This window comes from Actinia tenebrosa, unplaced genomic scaffold, assembly GCF_029948245.1.
Source record: "Actinia tenebrosa isolate PJP-AT-01 unplaced genomic scaffold, QUT_ActTen_1.0 PGA_scaffold10__47_contigs__length_13832649, whole genome shotgun sequence".
Taxonomy (NCBI): domain Eukaryota; kingdom Metazoa; phylum Cnidaria; class Anthozoa; order Actiniaria; family Actiniidae; genus Actinia; species Actinia tenebrosa.
In genome coordinates this window covers 2,370,236-2,390,359 of record NW_028292570.1, presented here as the reverse complement: position 1 = coordinate 2,390,359, position 20,124 = coordinate 2,370,236, and the positions used below count along the sequence as shown (strand labels likewise).

The 20,124-nt window shown below is 37.4% G+C and overlaps 3 protein-coding genes and 1 long non-coding RNA gene across 4 annotated transcripts; 3 read left to right on the top strand and 1 right to left on the bottom strand.

The window, feature by feature from the left end:
• Positions 1–89: 89 nt before the first annotated feature.
• LOC148912772 (electron transfer flavoprotein regulatory factor 1-like) lies at positions 90–3,914 on the top strand. The gene is made up of 3 exons (XM_089026509.1): positions 90–228; positions 1,707–1,833; positions 2,404–3,914. The coding sequence occupies exons 2-3, from the start codon at positions 1,789–1,791 to the stop codon at positions 2,614–2,616; spliced, it is 258 nt and encodes an 85-aa protein (XP_088882635.1). The 5' UTR covers positions 90–228; positions 1,707–1,788; the 3' UTR covers positions 2,617–3,914.
• A 4,356-nt stretch (positions 3,915–8,270) lies between these two features.
• LOC116294183 (uncharacterized) lies at positions 8,271–11,178 on the top strand. Its single transcript, XM_031701732.2, has 2 exons — positions 8,271–8,644; positions 9,612–11,178. Exons 1-2 carry the CDS (start codon positions 8,332–8,334, stop codon positions 9,899–9,901), a joined length of 603 nt encoding a protein of 200 aa, XP_031557592.2. The 5' UTR covers positions 8,271–8,331; the 3' UTR covers positions 9,902–11,178.
• A 1,040-nt stretch (positions 11,179–12,218) lies between these two features.
• LOC116294160 (glutathione peroxidase-like) lies at positions 12,219–13,645 on the top strand. Its single transcript, XM_031701704.2, has 2 exons — positions 12,219–12,818; positions 13,215–13,645. Exons 1-2 carry the CDS (start codon positions 12,363–12,365, stop codon positions 13,461–13,463), a joined length of 705 nt encoding a protein of 234 aa, XP_031557564.1. The 5' UTR covers positions 12,219–12,362; the 3' UTR covers positions 13,464–13,645.
• Positions 13,646–16,725: 3,080 nt separating this feature from the next.
• LOC148912771 (uncharacterized) lies at positions 16,726–18,456 on the bottom strand. Its single transcript, XR_016119131.1, has 3 exons — positions 18,352–18,456; positions 17,614–17,761; positions 16,726–16,976 (listed from the first exon to the last, which is right to left on the bottom strand). It is a non-coding gene; the product is annotated as an uncharacterized LOC148912771 (long non-coding RNA).
• Positions 18,457–20,124: the final 1,668 nt, after the last annotated feature.

Sequence of the window (20,124 nt, the reverse complement as noted above, 5' to 3'; positions counted from 1 at the left end):
TGGCAGGCCAAAAATTCAATCATTAGCAAAAGCAAGAATTGGGTTACCTGTGGGTTATTGTTTACGTGTCCTGGCCTTTTCCGGTGCTCTTGTCTAGGTACGTGACTCATTCGAACAAATAGCAAAGATATACATGCAGAAAATCATATCTAGATGTGAGAGATAACAACCATTTCACGACATAAAACACATTTGTTTGACTATAAACACTGTAGGAGAACCTAACTGGTAAGTCAGTGTTGGATCTTAAGAATTGTTAGTTTTATTGAAGCGAGTTTTTAAACGTGTTATGCAATTTGAGAGAAAAATGATCAAAACGAGCTTTGCATGTCTTTCTATCTTTTTTTTTTTTATGTACGTAAACATTACTGATAGATTATCAGCTTTATCCTGTAATAATAGATATTCTGAATCCCTTCTGTTCATATGCATGTTCTATCTCTGTATGTAGGTAGTTAAACATAATTTGTAGTTAAGAGAAATGATGTATGGAATCTTTCGTGAATCAAACACGCCAACAATTTCGTATCTTTTCTTTATTCAAGTCTCTTAGCCTATGAGATCATATCTTAGACGTCCGTGTTAAAGAGTTTTTCATTAGAAAAGCACTTAGGTTATGATCTATACATTTTGAATTCATGTAGGGAGCGAGTGTTGGTTAGAAAATACCTAAATTTCTGGGATACATTTAGGCTATGTTTAAGCGCTTGCTTTTAAGGAGCTCTTTTCATTTCTAAAGAGAGCGTTTTCACTCAGACACGTGACAAGGCAGCCATATTGTTATACCAAACAATAGTAACTTCCTGCACAGTTTTAGCATAAGAGTAGAGTTTAATTCCCCAAGGATAGAAAATGCATTGTTTTGGTACACCAACATGGCTTCTGTGACCTAATAAGCCTGAAGCAAGATGATGTTTTACCCCCGTCTCTAGACCATAATCCTTTTCACATTGCTTTTGTTCTTTAATTATGACTATTGTTCCTGTATTCTCTAAGGAATCAAAAATTTTAATATGAAAGAATTTTAAAAACTATTATGGTATAGAGTGGGGGGTAAAACGTCATCTCGCTTCAGGCTTATTGACACAACTGTTGGATTTAAGGGATGTAAGATCATGTGACCAAGGGAGAGGCTACGTAGCAAGCAGTTGATGTAATGTCTTCATAAAAATGCAATGTGAATCACACCTAACACGATAGATAGAACGACAATTAATTACAATAGATTTTCTTAATACATTGCATCAACTGAATGCTATATAGGTTCTCCCATGTGACCAAGCTGTCATTACATAAGGACAAAGGAAGCACAGGTGATGTAGCAGTAAGTTTGCTAGCCTCTCACCAATGTGACCTGGTCTAGAGCCCTCTGTGTTGTATGCGAGTAGAGTTGATTGTTGGTCATGCCTCAAGGTTTTTCTCCCTTGACAAAAATCAACTTCCAAGTTCTAATTTGTAAATAAGGTATGGGGAATCGCTCTGGCCAGGGTTAAGCCCAAACCAGAGCGCGCAATGTAAATTCAAACCCGTCTTCATTAAGGGTGGATGGGTCACTTCACTTTCCTGATGGTGACTAAAGCCAAATGCATTGGGATGGGACATACTCCTTATTAATAACCAATCCAAATGGACTTTGAATAGTGATATGTTTGTATAATATATAATGACAAAATGTCTTAAATCTATGTATTATTTTCTCATTTCAGTAAATTTACATCTCTGAATTTCTTTTGACCATTTCAACTCTACATTATTGGAGTTGAATTAAGCTCATACCCAAAGGACAAGATGTCAAATAACTTACGCTATGCAGTTAAACATCTGTACCGACAAGTAAGTCACAGGGAAAAGGTTTCATGCTTTGTTTTTGACCTCTTTAAAGGCTTTTACTTTATGGAGAAATGAATGAGCGAGTGAATGAATAAATAAATAATGAATTAAGATTAAATGATAGACTTATGTTTGAGGCTTTCGCATTCAGACATAATATTAAATGTAAGATTACGGATAAAACATGTAGATTTTTTAAGAACATGTTAATTCGGCTCCAACTAGTGAATGAAAATTTTTATGAAAATGGGATTAAATAAATGAAATAATGAATTAACGAATGTAAATGTAGTCAGTAAGTTAATATCTGATTAACCATGCAATCAACTGATCATGATTGATTGATCGATGGGCTTGCAGAATAACTTTCAGACTGTTTGACGTTTGTATTCAATTTCTATTAAATCATTGGTTACACATGATGTGCCGCCCTTGATTGAATAAATGCTGCCCCCAAATTAACGCAGCTTACGAAACCCAAAAAAATAATAAGCGCAGCATCACTTAAACAAGTAATTACGGTACTTAAAAATTAAGTAAGGTGATAATTTTATATTGTTTTTATTATTTTAGTTGGTATACCTTGGAAGAGATTACCCTATGGGAGAAAAATACTTCAAGGAAAAACTAAAGAAAGCCTTCTTTAAAAACAGTGAAGAGTCAGACCCAGAGAAAATCAAAATGCTGATTGCTCGGGGTGAATATGTCGTAAAAGAAATTGAAGCTCTGTACATGTTGAGAAAATACAGAACTCTGAAAAAACGATATTATTCAGACAACCATTAGAATCGAAGAAGGAGAAGAAGAAGGAGAAGAAGAAAAATGAAGATGGTCTTGCAATTGAGACGATTTTTGGTTGACAAAAAAAAACATTTTTGGAAAAGGTGAAGAAAAATTCAATAGTGGTTGAACATTACTGGAAGAAGAAACCACACTTCTTTTGATTTTTTTTTTTCAAATCAGACCAAAATTTTTGTCGCCAGGAAAAATCTTCACAATTTCTGTGAGGTGTAAAAATGGGAAATTCTTATAACATATTCAAAAGCATTTCATATCTTGGTGAACACCAGAAAAAAAGTATTGATAACACCATGCAAATGCATATGCAAAATAGAAAAATTCTTTTAGGCCAAGTCAAAAAAATACATGTTTATCGTCCGGATTTCTTAAAAAAAGAGCGCGTGTGGGCGGGTTTTTTTATTATTTACTGACTTTTTATTAAGTAAAGGTAACGCAAATTTCTCTTCGTACCAAATTGAGGGAGACTGGGTTCGAAACGAAAATAGCACCTGTTACTTTTTCTTGTTTCGATTTTAAAAAACTAGGTGGAATAACAAATAATGATTAAAAAACAGGCGGCCCAAAAAGATGAAGCAGCCGGGGACGATAAACACAGGCATCCCAGACCTCCTATATATCCTATATATCCTATAATTTGTATAGGATCCTATAAAGAGCCTATATTTAAAGAAAACCTCCCATATTTCCTATAAATAGGACGACTGCTGAGTGATACATTTACATTTTACACTGGTTTTTTTTCTTTTTTCGGTTCTATCTTTTTTATGGCTTATTTGGTTCTGCAAATAAATCATTGCCTGTACCCTCCCTGCAAGATCCCTGGTTACGTCACTGAAAAGCTATTTTAGCTCCTATAAAGTGCATATATTTTTGGGAAAAACTCCTATATTTTCCTATATTTAGAACTTGCACAGCCTATATTTCCTATCAAATTTGTCTAAAAAGTGGCTGGGATGCCTGTAAACGTAATTTTTTTACTTGGCCTTAAAAAAACTATTTGTAAAATTTTGGGTGAAAGAAATTGTTGTTTCAAAAGTATTGAATGAACACAAATAATTTCTTTTCCATTTCTTTGTAACATATTTTCCAAGTTTTTATTGTAAGATGATTTTAATTGTCAAATGTTTTACGATATTGGTGGGACTTCTGACATTTCCTTCGCAACAGTTGCGTGTGGTCTCCACTTCCTATCCAGTTGTAGCACAGGTAGCCCAAGCTTTGTTTCTGTGGTGTCATGTTGTAAGGAAATGTATGGGGATTCATTAAAAAATTCAATAAAATCATTGAAACGTGAAATAAAGCATCGAAATTTTACCCGATCATTGAGAAATAGCACTTCCTTCGCTCTGTGTGGTTATTTTTTTGATTTAGCCCGTTTTAAGATTTTCTCCCCTCCCCTCTTATTTCTTACTTTTTTGCAAGCAGAATTAACTAAGTTTGTTCTTAGTTTACAAAATGCTAGCTAAATGGTGAAAAATCCATGCTCGATCGTTATCGTCGGTTGGGAATTTATTATTTTGTTAAATCAAGGACACGCTATCTTTGTACAATAAAACGAAGTGGTTTTCGAGTTGTCTTGGATTGATCTTTATAGAAGATTTCATGCATCCTTCAACACCATGAAACCTGACCAAGAATACAATACATCCTGCAACACCAAGAAACCTGACCAAGAATACAATACATCCTGCAACACCAAGAAACCTGACCAAGAATACAATACATCCTGCAACACCAAGAAACCTGACCAAGAATACAATACATTCTGCAACACCAAGAAACCTGACCAAGAATACGATCGCGTTCTGGTTATCAGTTTGGTAATCGATTACCTGGAATGTTCCAATATCGCATTTGATTGTCAGCCATCCTGCGGTTAAGTTATCATATCAACGACGACTTACTTCGTCATAATAACTCTTATAACTGACAATAATTTTTGCCTTTATCAGCCTGACTCGTGCTTTTTATACGAATGTTATATAACAGTTATGACTAAGTTATAATTATAGCTTATAAGGACGCGCTCTCCCAGACAGAATACCGAAGGGCCCCCGGTGACTTGCTTGTGCAGGACGCACGTTCGACGACGTTTTGGTCAAATCTCAGCTGGAGCGTTTTCTATATAAGCAGGAACGAGAACGAATCATAGAACGATGACTTAATTTTCAAATCATTTCTTTTCTGGATTCAGAATTAACCAACCAAAACAAAAAACCAAAAAACAACAACAACAAAAATGCTTGAACGCGAAAGCCATTGCAGTGTCTGTAGTATGGCACCACAGGAACTTGGTTTTATTTATTTTTTCATGTGCGCGTTTTTGTTTTGTTTTGTTTTGTTTTGTTTTGTTTTGTTTTTTTGTTTTTTTTTTGTTTTTTTGTTTTTGTTTTAGGATCAAGATTTTCAATCTTCAATTATTTATTTATTTGTTATTCCCCCAATACCTAGCCATCGTGCACAAGATCATTTTACGTCTCCAAAGCTCTATCTACTTTAAGATATTAAAGAAAACTAAAATTGATTATTTATTTTAAGAAAACTTTCTCTTATTTTGGGTTATAGAGGAAGGAAAGACTAGACGGTGTTTTAAACAGTTAACTTCAGGAAATAACATTGCTATATCAGTATTTCGGTGACAGGCAAACACTATCATGTGCTATCACTAGAAAATATGCTTAGAAAATGAAAAGTTAGGACTGCCAAAATATTCTTTTATAGGAATTCAGGTAATTCGTACTATTAGATAATAAATTTGTTTCGCGATGAGATAACCTTATTTGATAGTTTGCTTCTTGTTAAGATTCGTCAAAGTGTTTAATCGTCTTATCGAAAATAAACGTTAACCATGAATTCCAACACCCCAACAAGAAAATAAACAAACAAACGCTTTTGTAATGAGATTGCGAAGTCTTCTTCGAATTTTTTAAAATGAAAATTTTTAGTCTCGCATTTCTTGCTAAAAGAGTATCCCGAAGTCATTTTCTCACTAGCTACGGAAGACTCTGTCATCAGAAAAGCCGTACGCCACTATTTTAAACTATAGAAGCTTATTTGTATGCTTTTCTTTGTTTTTTAAAAGTTAAAACTCGTACCCAAAACTTGCGTTCAACGAAGCCATCGCGGAAAAATCAGGAACTCATGAAAGCTTTCACTAATGGCGATGCTTATTGAAGAAGAATCCCTAATTCAGCTTCTAAGAATCGTAAAACCCAGTTAACAAATATGCAGAACAAATACTTGTCTTGAGTTTAGAGAGAGAGTTTTTCGTGTTTATGGGATCTGTGGAGTCACAACACTGCACGTACATGTTCTGATATTATGGCTAATCCATCAATCAAACTTACTTATTTTTCTTAACAACAGTTTTGGCATAACTTAGAAAGTAGACGTCGATTGCACAAGAAAAGAAAAGCTGGAAAAGTTTTTATATAGGCTATGTTTCAAATATCAAAGTATTGCGAAGTTGAGCTTAAAGCTCAGTATTATTGCCGCTACACCGATCTCCGAGCCATCACCCATTTTTAGCGCACTCAGTTCTCTCTAACCCTTTATCTTTCGCTACAAATACTATAAAAACAGATCTTTTTTAGAGGTAGTTTATTTAAGATACGGTCTACCTACGGTCGGCTTTGATTGACGAGACAAGAGGTGAACTTCAAATAAAGTTTATATTTATTACATATTGTTATTTTTTATTCTGAATTACAAAGAAAACCTTCGAGGTTATCAGAAATAGAAAAAATTAATTAAAATATCTAGAAAAACTGTTGAACTCTCCTCCACAATCAAAAAAATAATATTTTTGTTTTGACAGACCAGATTCGCGCGCTGTAGTTCGAGCGAGTGTCTTAATTCTCCATTAGGAAAGATATAGGGCAGCACGCACTTCAAGATTGTAGGTCAAAACATCACTCGATTATGCTACGACCGTTTATCTCACAACACTGAATATAAAATTAGCTAAAATTCCCTCGAGGAAAAAAGAGGGCTTATGATTTCTATACGATATTTTTAGCCTCCATTTTGAGTTGATTCTGAAGGTTCTAGTATACTCTCCCAGGGGAGGGGGAGGTAGTACTCCCCAATATTTGCTATACGGGTACGTGCCGCCAAACAGGGTATGGTTTTCAGCGATTCAACTCTGGAACAGGGTATATAAAATCGCGCTCGCTCTGGGACAGGGTATATGAAATCACGCTCTCTCCTCTCTGGAACAGGGTATCTATTTTCGCACTACCGGAAAATGTTATGCTTTTCAGCGATCTTGCTCTGGAACAGGGTCTGAATTTCAGCGATTTTACTCTGGAACAGGGTCAGGGTTCAGAGGGCTCAGCGGCATGCACATCCCTACCCTAAACGGGCAAGAGTCCATAGTTCAACATTATTTAAAAACCACTGATAGCGCGGGTAGCGTACCGGTGAAAGCGCTCGCCTCTCACGACCCGGGTTCATAACTCAAACTCGGTGTTTATATGAGTAACATTTCTAGTTTATTTTCTCTTGTGCTTCGGGTTTTTTTCCAGGCCGATTTTCATCCCTCTGATAAAAAATCAACATAGACCCCCTCGATGAGCGTTACGCTCTTGGGGTTAATGTAACGACAAAATATGTTTAAATAAAACAAACAAAATCGAGGATAAAATTCCAATTCGATCATGGAACGAGTGCCACAGGTTTGTTAGCCACTGGCTATTAAGTGCTACCCTCGTGTAACAAGAACGACATTTTTTAAAATAGCGTAACGATTGTTTATGATAATAATAAATAATCTTCATTCAAGGACTACCACACAAAATGATTTTCAGTAAGCCGATGTTTGTGTCAGTGTACAATTATAGACACGCGAGCTGTGCTAAACTGACCTAAGGTAAACCAAGCCAAAAATGAGGCTATTCACAACTATTTATAGCTGGTATTATATTGAAAATCAGGGTATATTCTGGCCTAATGTAAACACAACGGAAAATAGTCCAAGCACTTGAGAATTTCCGAGTGTAGAAATCAGTGTTATCTTGTGTAGCTTGGAGAATGCTTGTTCAAGGAGAACCCTTCAATCATCAAAGAGTCAAAATAGAAAAAGTATCATAAGTAAGCATGCGAAGAATGATATATCATTAGTTAAAGATCAGAGACAAAAAATCTTTGATGGACGAGTGGTAGAAGAGGATCTCACCACAAACAACTTGCGCTCCAGTTTACTCAATCGCAACCTGAAGATCAAAGCATCATAAACGACATCGATCATCAAGAGAAAAGAATTATTTTTTCACCCTCTGCCTGGGAATTAGAGCAACTTGGGTTATATTAGTCATTTGCGCGCCCATACTATAAATTTCAGAATCCCTTGCACGTGCAGCTTTTGGTTATGTTCTCCGCCCCTTGCAGGCCCTTCCCTGTCGGAAGTGCATCCCCCGTCCCCCACCCCCGTGGGTTAAACCCCCCATTGTTTATTTGTTGAGCTAACAAACTTCAATCAGTTTTTAGATTGGACTAATCATAAACAATTTTGATATTCGAGTCATTCCCGAGCTAGACTTTCCATATCCAATTAGCCAATCACCTGGTCAAGCAATGAGACATAAGTTTTTTAGTCACATATACCTCATCTTAAATTAGACTTTGACCGTCCGAGCAATTACAGCTACAGCAACCTTGCAAAAACCAGTCACTATAAGTAGAATTTATACGTTTAAGCGAATGAATCCAAACTGGTTCGTAGAGGAGCAATGCCATGTCACTCCAATGTATCCCATCAGGCCTATTCCTTTGTGTCCACTACGCACGAGCACGCAGTGGCATACGACACCTATCAGGATTATCCCTAAACCACTTCTCGAGGAGCTGAGTCTGGAGAATGAGTTGAGTAGAGTTACAGCTGAAGTCGACGACGTTAAGGACAAAAATCTTGATCTTGAAGAAGATGATGAAATTTCAAACCCTGAAACTGTAACTCCAAAGCTGAAGTTTGGCATTGAAGCGATACTTAGTGGTACCACGACTAGTCAGCCAAGTAAGTAAAGATTACGCCTTTCCATATCCTTTGCTCGAGGCAAAAGATGCCCTTCCAACGAATCGTTTCATACCAAAATTTCGATTTTTGACAATTTCTATCTTTGCGACTTACTAACAAAACCTATGGAAGGAAACTATTACGAACTAACGCGTTGTTTCCCAACATTACATACAGATAAGAGAAATAAACAAATAAATAAAATTAACAGTATAGTTTTAATTTTAATGAATAATTAGATGTTTATCGGTAAAGAATTACGGACTTGAAGCCACAAAAATATATAACTTTCAAACTTGGCGTTTAACAAAAATTTAAATTTAATCGATCCATCCGAGAGAAAATGAACTAGGAGAAGGAATTCCCCCTATATAGCCTTGTAGCCATCATGTGCACAGTTTGATGCTATTTTCAAACCATTTGTTTTTCTACACGCGCATTTACTGCGTGCGCTCTACGCTGTTTGCTTACGTTTTTGGGGTTTTTCCGTTATTTCGACTCTGCCCTGAATATGAATGTGCACGTCGAAAGCTTGGCAAATACGACAGGAAATTGAAGTAGCAATTTTTTCAACTTTCTGAAGTATTTTTACATTTATTTCCCAGAGCTTTCGACCTGCATCGTCATCTTGAGGGCAGATTTGAACATTTGAACACAAGAAAAGCACAAGAAAACGTTAGCAAACAGCGTAGAGCGCGCGCGTACTATGCGCGTGCAGAAGACCAAACGATAAAATAAATGATATCATTGGATGATATTTTTAGAATAGATTCTAAAAATAGCTAGCATCAAAGTGCGCACATGATGGGGCACGGGGATTCCTTCTCTTAGTTCATATTCTCTTGATCCATCTCATTGTGTCGAACTCCAGCTTTCTTAACTTTCAACTTGTAATATACAGTTAATATTCTTTTTTACGTATTTATGTTAGAACAATTCAGTTAATGAAAATGTATTTTTTTTCTAGTGACTCCATCGTCGAATTCCTATCACTCACAGAGAAAGCCACCAAGACCTCGACCAGTGTTCACTCAACTACAACGACAAGGCCTAGAACGATGCTTCCTGGCTAAAAAGTACCTCCAAAAGAGCGAGAGAACAAAAATAGCTTCGATGTTGAACTTGACTGAAAAGCAAGTCAAAATATGGTTCCAAAACCGGAGGGTCAAGCGCAAACAAGAAATCCATACCAACACCCCCAATGGAATTGCGACGACAACCCATGAGTACTTGTGTCAGCAGTGTTACCCACATTAAAGAGACGCATGCTGAAAACACTTTTAAAAAAATAATAAATTGGTAGGAACGCTCATCTAATGAGCCCGCGTGTATTTTGGTCAACATTGGAGAAGCATGCGTATAGAACTCAATTTAAAATTGGTAGAAAATGTAGAATTCTCATTTAATGAGCTCGCGTTGGTTTTGGTCATCCGTGGATCATAATCTCATATTGCAACAGATTTTAATGTAAACTAGCCACTCGACATTCCATAGAATTTTTATTAGTAGGTAATGTTTAAATTATTTGCCAGTTTAACTTAAGTTTGACTTTAACTTAGCTCCAGTTAAGAATAGACAATCTTACGTGCACTCAAAGAACGTACTATTACCGCTGTGTTCTTTAACCGCAGACTCACTTACCAATCCTCGCTTAGTTTAGCAATACATTTTTCTCAATGACAAGCGAAATATTTTTTCTGAGTGTCTTTGTCGTAAGGCAAGCTGTTGTCACTGTTCTTCTTTAAGGATTTTATACCCACTACTAGCAGTGAGCAAGTGAGCCTGCGATGAGAAGTCAGAGCCGTGATTTTTTGAAAAAGTTCTTGATTCTCTACTTTCACATCGCCATAATACTTTTGCGTCTTTGGGGGGTAACCAGAGGGTAAAAACCCACTTATTTTGCTGAAGGCTGATCAGACAATGTTGACAATACTTTGTTTTTATCCAAAAATAAAATGAAGAAGTAAAAAACAGAAAAATATAGAAGCTTGAAGACGTTTAAGGTAAATTTTAAACCTTTTTTCGTAAGTTAATACATTTTCTATAAGACCAAGACTCTTGATGATCTGTACACGCAAAAATAACTTGGAATAAACTGATAATCAGTATTGTACAGATAAAAGCAGGTATAACATAAATTCAATTAAGAAACCTTTCAATTTGGGACAGTTATGGGGATGTGAAAGTAGAGAATAGAAACGACTGCGGGAAAATGAGGAGGAAATGGGTACTTTTTTGTCGCGCGTTTGATGCCTTTTTTCTAATGCCTTACCATCGCACATAGTTTTGAAAATTCTCCTTTTCATCAAAAATATGTGGTTTCCCGTTTTAACCAAAAAGCGACGAAAAAATTCAATCAAAAACAATTGTGGCCACACTAAATCAAGCCCTGATTTTGGTTTAACAGCGCTTTGCTGAGGTTTTGTTGTCCACAAACTGATCCTGAAAAATTTCTTGTACTTTTGGGTTTTTTAATTTAGTTAGTGATTCGTTATTGATCTAAGGTTTCTCACGAAAAGCTTTACAGATGGTGGTCGAGGAGGTTTCGTTATTAAATAAATTTATTCATTCATTCACTCATTTAAAAGATTTTTTCTTTCTTTCTTTCCTTCCAGTTGTTACTGTTGTTGTTACTCAGGGTTTTTTTTTTGAAGCAATAGAGAGTTTTAGATTGATTTTTTTTTCTCTCCGCAAACGGCAAACGTGACCACGTTTTCATAGTTTTCCTTTATTTTACTTTACCTTTTACAAACCTTCTCACCAAAGACAAATATTTTTTTGTTTTTCTACTACTTGGACTTTTTTGCGATTCTTTTTAAGCTATTTAAAATAATTTTTAAATGGATATAACTAGCTAAAGACTAGTGTGAGCTGCGTCGGTGTTTCTAATGAAACAGTAATGATGAAAAGGTAAATTATACACCGTGAAAAGATGAAAAAACTTACTGACGTTTCGGACGCTAGTCCTTCGTCGGAGTCAAAGACGAAGGACTAGCGTCCGAAACGTCAGTAAGTTTTTTCATCTTTTCACGGTGTATAATTTACCTTTTCATCATTAATTTTTAAATGGTCAACTGACGTTTCACGTTTGCCGTGAACGTAAATCCAAAACTCTCTAATATTACATTTTGTTTGGCAACCTTAAGAGAGCCTTTCACAATTGCCGATATGGACGTCTTTGTACTAGAGTAATCATTGTTCTTCAAAGGGCATTTGATATTTTTCTCTTATTCTCTCTACTCCATTATATACACACCGAACACATAATTTATTGTTCTTCAAGTGGTTTTTTTTTTTTTTTTTTGCGAACTTTGAAAGCTGTCTCCTGGCTAACATAAAGCTGCCAAACAGCATTCAACATATTTTTCACTTCTCCGGGCAAATGGCATCTATCATTCATATAACTCTATAAGAACCAATTGAAAACCACTTTCAAGCAGGATAATATACAAATCCATCGATTATCAACGATTAAGCGAAAATAAATATGCTTTCAACGAAAAAAAAATCATTGTTTTTGATATTGAACTGTGTGATATTTTCCGCAATCATTAGCATAACAATCGGTAAAGCGTTCACAGTTGCACGCTTCAAGAACACTTTAAACTCATAAGTTGAGATATTTATGGTGAACTTGATGCATGATTAATAATCTTTTGGTAGCGAGCATTTATTTAGAACTTCCAGGCTAGCCTGTGAAAAGGGCGCCAGCTTGAGGATGAAGGCTGCTCAATTCTTCTCGTATTTCCTTGTCTTTCAAGCGTCCTTATCGACTGCAAATAAGCAATCAACTTGTAAAAGAAGTAAGAATCCACTCTATAACTTTCAACTTAAAGATTTATTCAGAAAAACCGTGGAATGGGACGAATATAGAGGGAAGGTTCTCTTGGTGATAAACGTAGCGACATACTGACGCTTCACACCGAGAGATTATCCACAACTGAATGCATTAATGGAAAAATACAGCGAACCTAAAGACGATGGATGTGGATTCGCCATTTTGGGATTCCCCTGTAATCAGTTCAACTTCCATGAGCCAGGACGGAATCCTCGAGAAATTATTAACGGAATCAAGTATGTTCGACCTGGGAATGGGTTTGAACCTGCCTTTCGACTGTTTGAGAAGCATGATGTGAATGGAGCCAAGGAAGACTCGATTTACACGCATTTAAAGGTAAGCAATCTAATCTAAATCAAATCTTTTTTGTTCTGTTCTGCGTCTTGTGTTTATCGTGCGTGGTGAGTTTTTAACGCACTACGTAAAACGGAACTTGCGTTTATTATACGTGATATGAGTTTGCAAGGGCCTTGCGCAAGCCTTTGCACACAACCTGCTTTCCTTATCAAGCTACGGATACACATTGTACGCAATGTTGCAAGCAATCTATAATGCAAGCCATGTCACATGATGCATTTTGTGGCACGCGCATTAAAGTAGAAAACGATCCTTCTTCGGCAACATTGCCTGCAATATTGCGCGCAATGTTGCACTGTGTGTCCGTAGCTGTCGTTAGGCGAAAAAACTGTGGGCGGCACTTAAATTCTGAAAAATGACATATAATTCTTTCAGAAATATTGTCCTCTTCCTGGCGGAGTCATCATGAAAGATTTAAAACGTATCACTTGGGAACCCGTGCGAAATGACGACATTTCTTGGAACTTCGAAAAGTTCTTGATCGACGAGAAGGGTTTTGCCGTGAAGAGATTTCTGCCCACGTTGACACCACTTGAGCTGACAGAAGACATCAAAGAGATGATAGCAAAGTGTAGTGTGGAAAAGAGAAGAAGGGACGTTGGGTATATCGAGGAGGGATACTAAGGCAAGGAGAACTATGCTGAGCCAAGTATATTGTAATGCGTAGCTAGGATAGTTAAGATGATAATTAGAGCATTATACAAGTAGAAATTATAAGATTGTTTTATTTTCTTCCTCTTATCTCCTTTTCTTTCTTTCCCACATTTTCATTGTCAATATACTAGCTTGTTGGTTGATGCTGATGCTGATGCTGATGCTGATGCTGATGCTGATGCTGATGCTGATGCTGATGCTGATGCTGATGCTGATGCTGATGCTGCTGATGCTGATGCTGATGCTGATGCTGATGCTGATGCTGATGCTGATGCTGATGCTGATGCTGATGCTGATGCTGATGCTGATGCTGATGCTGATGCTGATGCTGATGCTGATGCTGATGCTGATGCTGATGCTGATGCTGATGCTGATGCTGATGCTGATGCTGATGCTGATGCTGATGCTGATGCTGATGATGATGCTGATGCTGATGCTGATGATGATGGTGATGCTGTGATGCTGATGATGCTGTGATGCTGATGCTGATGCTGATGCTGATGCTGATGCTATGCTGCTGATGCTGATGCTGATGCTGATGCTGATGCTGATGCTGATGCTGGTGCTGATGCTGATGCTGGTGCTGATGCTGATGCTGATGCTGGTGGTGATGTTGATGGTGACGATGGTGGTGATGCTGGTGGTGATGATGATGGTGATGATGGTGGTGATGTTGATGGTGGTGATGGTGATGCTGTTGGTGATGTTGATGTTGATGGTGGTGATGTTGATGCTGGTGGTGATGGTGTTGGTAATGATGGTGGTGATGTTGATGATGATGGTGATGATGGTGATGATGGTGATGATGGTGATGATGGTGATGATGGTGATGATGGTGATGATGATGATGGTGATGATGGTGATGATGGTGATGATGATGATGGTGATGATGGTGATGATGATGGTGATGTTGATGGTGGTGATGGTGATGCTGTTGGTGATGTTGATGTTGATGGTGGTGATGTTGATGCTGGTGGTGATGGTGTTGGTAATGATGGTGGTGATGTTGATGGTGGTGGTGATGGTGTTGGTAATGATGATTATGATGAATGATGATGATGGTGTTTAAGATGATGACGATGATGCGCAATCACTACATGTCTGATATAATTATTCTTCCCTTATTCTCAAGTTTCGGGTAATTTTCATCAAACCAGTTGATGACGTGCTTATCGTAAACTGTCGCTATTGCAGTCGATGAGCTCTGATGTAAGTTTGTAGTCTTGTGCAGTCTTCATGCATTCAGCTGTGCAAATAAATCAAAACTTAACTGGATTCACAACTCAAAACCTTAAAGTCTGGAATTCTTTAATACTTTTATAACTATGTCTACTATGTCATATTCTCCAAGGAAATATTTACCAATAAAGTAAAAAAATCTCATCTTTTGCAATCATGATTTATGGTTTTATCTCAAAGTCGTAGACGAAGCTGGTGTTAATTACAAGCTATCCAAAACCATTTAAGTACAAATCGATCACAAACATGTTTGTTTATGCACTATTTACTTTCATTCAGTAACATTGTATGCTTCGGGTACTTTCTTATCTTGTAGAATCCACGATTTTTTCATATTTCAAGATTAAGCGAATTTCTGTGTAGAGCTTGTTTATTTTACATGGATTTTTTGCTTCAAATTAAGACACGGAAATCAGCGCGCAAAATATTTTTAAGCGCACGAAAAAAGCGCACGTAGACCCAAAACTATGACTTGTTCATAGCGATAATATCAATAGTCTGAACTAGAAAATAAGACTCAGATATAGTTCTTCTTTTAATTATTTGTGTAATAGAAGAGTTTAATTGAAAATAAGCGAAAGAAATACTTTTGTGGTTACTGACCAAGTTCATTGGCCTTGTATGATACGCCATATGATATGAGGCTTATCGTTCATGAAGGAATAAAATGGCAGCTGGGATTTGCCTTTGGGGAGGGGGGGTGGTGGTGGAGAAAATGGGATTTCACGCACTGGGAATAAAATTTACAAACAAATTAATGATAAAAAATTGGAATGGGATTTAAGATTTGAGCCAAACATAGGCTTGGACTATAGGATTTTGTCAAAGTGGGGGCTTGGAAATGGGATAAAGATACCTCATCCCCCCACCCCGTCAGGAACATCTGTACGTAGAACGAATCGTCGCTGACAATTATCAGGGTCTGCTTATCGATTTCATTTGAATTTTTAAAATATATTTTATGGCAAAACTTATTGTCCAATAAAAACATAGACACCTAATTGATAGCCACGTGCTAGAAACTGAAGGTAAACACTCAAAAAGAACTAAGCAATAGAAAACTTTTTCCGTGTTTACATAGCCTGATAGCAACACGAGGGGAGGTTGGGAGAATTCGAGACAGTTATACAAACCTGAGACGTAGTCGAGGGTTTGCATAACTGTCGAGAATTCTCCCAACCCCCCGAGTGTTGCTATCAGGCTATGTAAACACAGAGAAAAAAGTTTTCTATTGCTTTTATAAAATAAATACTAACGGAAAACATTACCACTTGCAAGAAAATAAATCTTTATTTGAATTTGATTCTCATATCAAAATACAAATTCTCCATACATCACGAACTTCGATCGCTAGCTATATATTTTAGGCATTTATCATTCTAAAACTTTAAAACAAATACAAAGAAATGTCCAAAGATTGAATAGAAATCTTAATAAAAGATTTCAGAATTGATTTTCTTTACGAAAGTGATCAAAAGTAGATAAGTGAGTGTCACTGACTGGAATTCTCGGTTGAAAGAAACGTGGTTTTGCTCAATTTGACAGCCAGAAAACATGGCAATGAAGTTGATTGTTTCGTCTTGCCTCAATAAGATATTTTATGAATCTGAAGAGCTATCGCTGGAAAAAGTTTGAAGCTGCTGACTGTCTCCTTGAAATACTTGTATTCCTTATCGGGCGGTGCATTTAAATCATGAGAAAGCACATCGCTGAACAACCGAAGCTGTCCTGACGAAGGACGTGTGTTGTAGCTCCTGAGGGAATTCTCTTTGCGGTGACCAACAAGAGATTGTCATGATCGATATTACGATCAGAAACACCTGCATGAGACCATAGGTTTATGCCTGTGGCCCTGACACAAGTCAAAATTTGGAACTTCGTCTTCAAAATACATTTTTGGGGGAATTTTTTTCCTCGAAAGAAACTGTAAATTTTTGAACTTGACCTGGAAAACACGAAATGTGTGACGTCACAACTGTGTTTACATACCCTCATGCAAACATGGCTATCAACCAATCACAGCTTGCGTACTATTTAATTTATTTTATAATTCCCAGTCGAAAAATAGTCATGATATGTTTGCACAAATCCAAAATTTAGCTACATATATTATCATCCTTCAAATATCTTTTAGTTTCTTTTTACAGTCACAACACTCGAACCATGAACACTTAGGTCTTTTCTTTGTCTTTTTTCGGACTTTTTTCTGCATAATTATGGCGGCATCCAATCAGCATCGAGTGTCTAAAAAAACCAGATATATTATTTTGGGACTTTTTTGAACGGTAAATATCTGGCATTGAGAGTAAAATGTGTTATTATAATGAAAAATGTGTTATTATAATAAAAAAGTTACACACGTACCAGGCGTGTGATTTATATGTTGTTCTCTTCGAGTTCTAACTCTTTCTGCGATCGATTTGATTTCACGATAAGATTTGTTAGGTTTGCATATTCACTCCGGCGGGAAAATCTCAAACATCTTGTCAGCAATGGCTTACGGTGCGGCAAACATTCACGGTATGATAAACTTATCTTTATTCACATTTTTCTATATTTCTATAACATAATCGTCTTATTTTGCAGATGCCATATGCAGTATATAAATTTCAAGTTTAGTATTTTCTTGTTTTCTTGACATCAGGTAAATGTAAACTCATGATAAACCATCAAGGTGGTATTTATGACAATGGAAAAGAGCTTCCTCAAATTTATCGTGAGCGAATTCTTGACTTGAATCATCAAGGACTATCACAAAGAGCAATCGCTGACGAAATGCGTATTAGTATTGGATATGTGAACAAAGTTGTTCGACATTACGACGAGCATAATACATCGCTTCCCCAATCCCGACGATGCCCACCAAGAGAAATAGTAATACCTGAAGTAGCAGAATACGTAAAAGTAGAAAAATTATGCCAACCCAGCATATACACATCTGAAATAAAGCATCGTTTGCTACTTGATGGTGTTTCCCTGCCTGGAAATTTGCCATCCGATTCTGCGATCCGTAAATGTGTGCGAGAAGACTGCATGATGACAAGAAAAAAAATTACACAGGTGCAGTAGTATAGGGAATGGGGGTATCAGCGCAATCGTAAATCAGTGATTACCCGTCTCAAGTTTTGAGGCACGGATAAAACCCATAACGACATTTGGCGCAAACCCCGCATTCCATAATATTTATCCTATATATGGAGTGCGAAGAATGTAAAGAGTTTGTTTATGACTTTTGTGTAAAGTGCTTGAAACCCAAGTTTAAGCCTAATAAACCGAATAAGCATATTTGTTGTGGTAAGAAAATGCAAATAGAAGATGACACGTCAGCACAGTGTTACGAGTGTGGTAAGAACATTCGCAATGCCGTACCAAATGCTACTAGAGAGCAGTATTACGCCAATGGAGGTCGTAAGAAAACACCTTATAAGAGAATAAAATACTTTAGGGACTGGATGAGTCATATCCAAGGTTATCGACCGGTATATTTAGACAACAAAGTAAAGAAGAAAATCATAGACCATTTAGAAGAGCCAACCCCGCAAAGCTTAAGGAAAACGCTGAAAAAATTAAAGTTGGGGAAGTATTACAAAGCTATTCCCTATCTTTTGTCTGAAATTACCGGTAAGTCTATTCCTGAGGTTTCTGATATGACTAGGGCCGAGTGGATGTTTTGTCGGCTGGATAAGGATATTCCTTATTACCCTGACGTAATTTACGAAATATTTTACAAAATAGACCCCAACCACCCCCTGTTAGGATGGATTCCGAGGCGACAATAACATATTACGCGCAATTCATACGATGAATTTATATTACGCGTAATTCTTGGAAACTACTTAATTTGCATATGACCCAGACAGCCGGCGTTCAATATGCAAATGAAATCCTGTCACGCTCTTTTCGAAGCAGATGCTTACTGAGCGAGCTTTCTTTGAAGCTCTTCTTTTGCCTCCTGGTAGATCTTTTTGCGAGATTCCTCGGAAAGATCTTTTACGACTGTTTTTTTATTCCTGATGTCCGTCTTTAGTTTCTCGTATTTGTCTTCTTCAGCTAAGATAAGCGAGAATTCTACGTTGTCTATTTTCCTGTCACGCAATGCCTTTGAGACAAGGTCGGTAATAGTATTTACTTTAGCCCTAGACAGAGCTATTGTCGTGTCGTGTTTTGATATTTTCGTGGATAGCTTTTTCATAATACCCGTAGCAACAGCCGAAATGATACCACAGGCTGCCCCAACGCCGGCCAAAGGAACCCCAACAATTACTCCGGGTCCAGTAAGCAAAGTAGCAACGCCGGAGCCCGTTAACACAACAGATATGGATCCTGAAGTTATCGCAATCTTATGTAGCGTGCTACGGGCTCTAACGTATTTCTTCCTAACTTTTTCGTAGTGTTGTGTCTGCCCTTCCAAGTAAGCCAGGATTAAATTTGCTTTATTGAGCCTGAAGTTTTCAGCATCCTTAGGAAGTTCAGGATAAAGTGGAGGTGCTGATGGTATAACATCCATTATATATACTAATGTACGACGCTTTTGGAAATGATATTGAGGAGCAGCCACATCATGACAACCGGGACTACTGGAATTGGAGAGCATTTAGGAAGATGTTTCCACGCGCAGACCCCAGTAAGTTCGAAAGAAGACCCGATGGGATTTACTTCAATGGCTCCAGAATGTACAGCAATGTGGACTTGAAACCAAAAATAATGAAGAAGGTAAGTGAGCAGCCTTTGTCAATAACAAAGGAGGTACAGCCTAATTTCCCGGAGAATTTATTAATAACCAACCAGGATTACCCATTTTACGATGCTGAAGGTGGCGTAAACGACTTTGATAAAATAGTAACGCATTTAAAGATTCCAGTGGGTAAGCAAACCTTTGACGTAGTAATAAGGGATATCTTTAAGGATTTTAACCTTACGCACACTTCAGGAAAAGAAGCCCACGAATGGTTAAAGGGGCCTAACTTTAAGTACTGGCCGCAGCAGTTAAACTTTGCCGTCTGGGCGGCTACGAAGGGCTGCGGGGTTGCCGCGGATATGTTCGACATTGCCTTTCTAAGGTTCCACGTTGCCTTTACTATGCGGCGCATATTGAAGGAGCTTAGCGTACCGCTGCCGGGGGAAAAGCCATTCAATAGAATGAATAACCACTACGATTCCGCTGCCCTAGAAAGACTAATGAATGAGTTTAAGCCGCAGCAGAGAGACTTTCGTTATCGGAAGGGCGCCACGCATGGCTTGGGCATTATCTATGCTTGGCATGTTGACGGCGTGCGTCCGGCAGACATGTATCATCAAAAATATCCCGGGGTCCTAAAGTTTTACGACTTGGGTGGTCGCAAGAATGACGTTACGCTGATCGATAGGATTGAGACAATTTACCCCAGTCCTT

Excerpts from the sequence above, each read along its gene's own strand:
- LOC116294183 (XM_031701732.2), top strand. The coding sequence starts at position 8,332 with ATGAATCCAAACTGGTTCGTAGAGGAGCAATGCCATGTCACTCCAATG. Across the intron at positions 8,645-9,611 it reads TACCACGACTAGTCAGCCAA|TGACTCCATCGTCGAATTCC; the intron begins GTAAGTAAAGAT and ends TTTTTTTTCTAG.
- LOC148912772 (XM_089026509.1), top strand. The coding sequence starts at position 1,789 with ATGTCAAATAACTTACGCTATGCAGTTAAACATCTGTACCGACAA. Across the intron at positions 1,834-2,403 it reads TTAAACATCTGTACCGACAA|TTGGTATACCTTGGAAGAGA; the intron begins GTAAGTCACAGG and ends TTATTATTTTAG.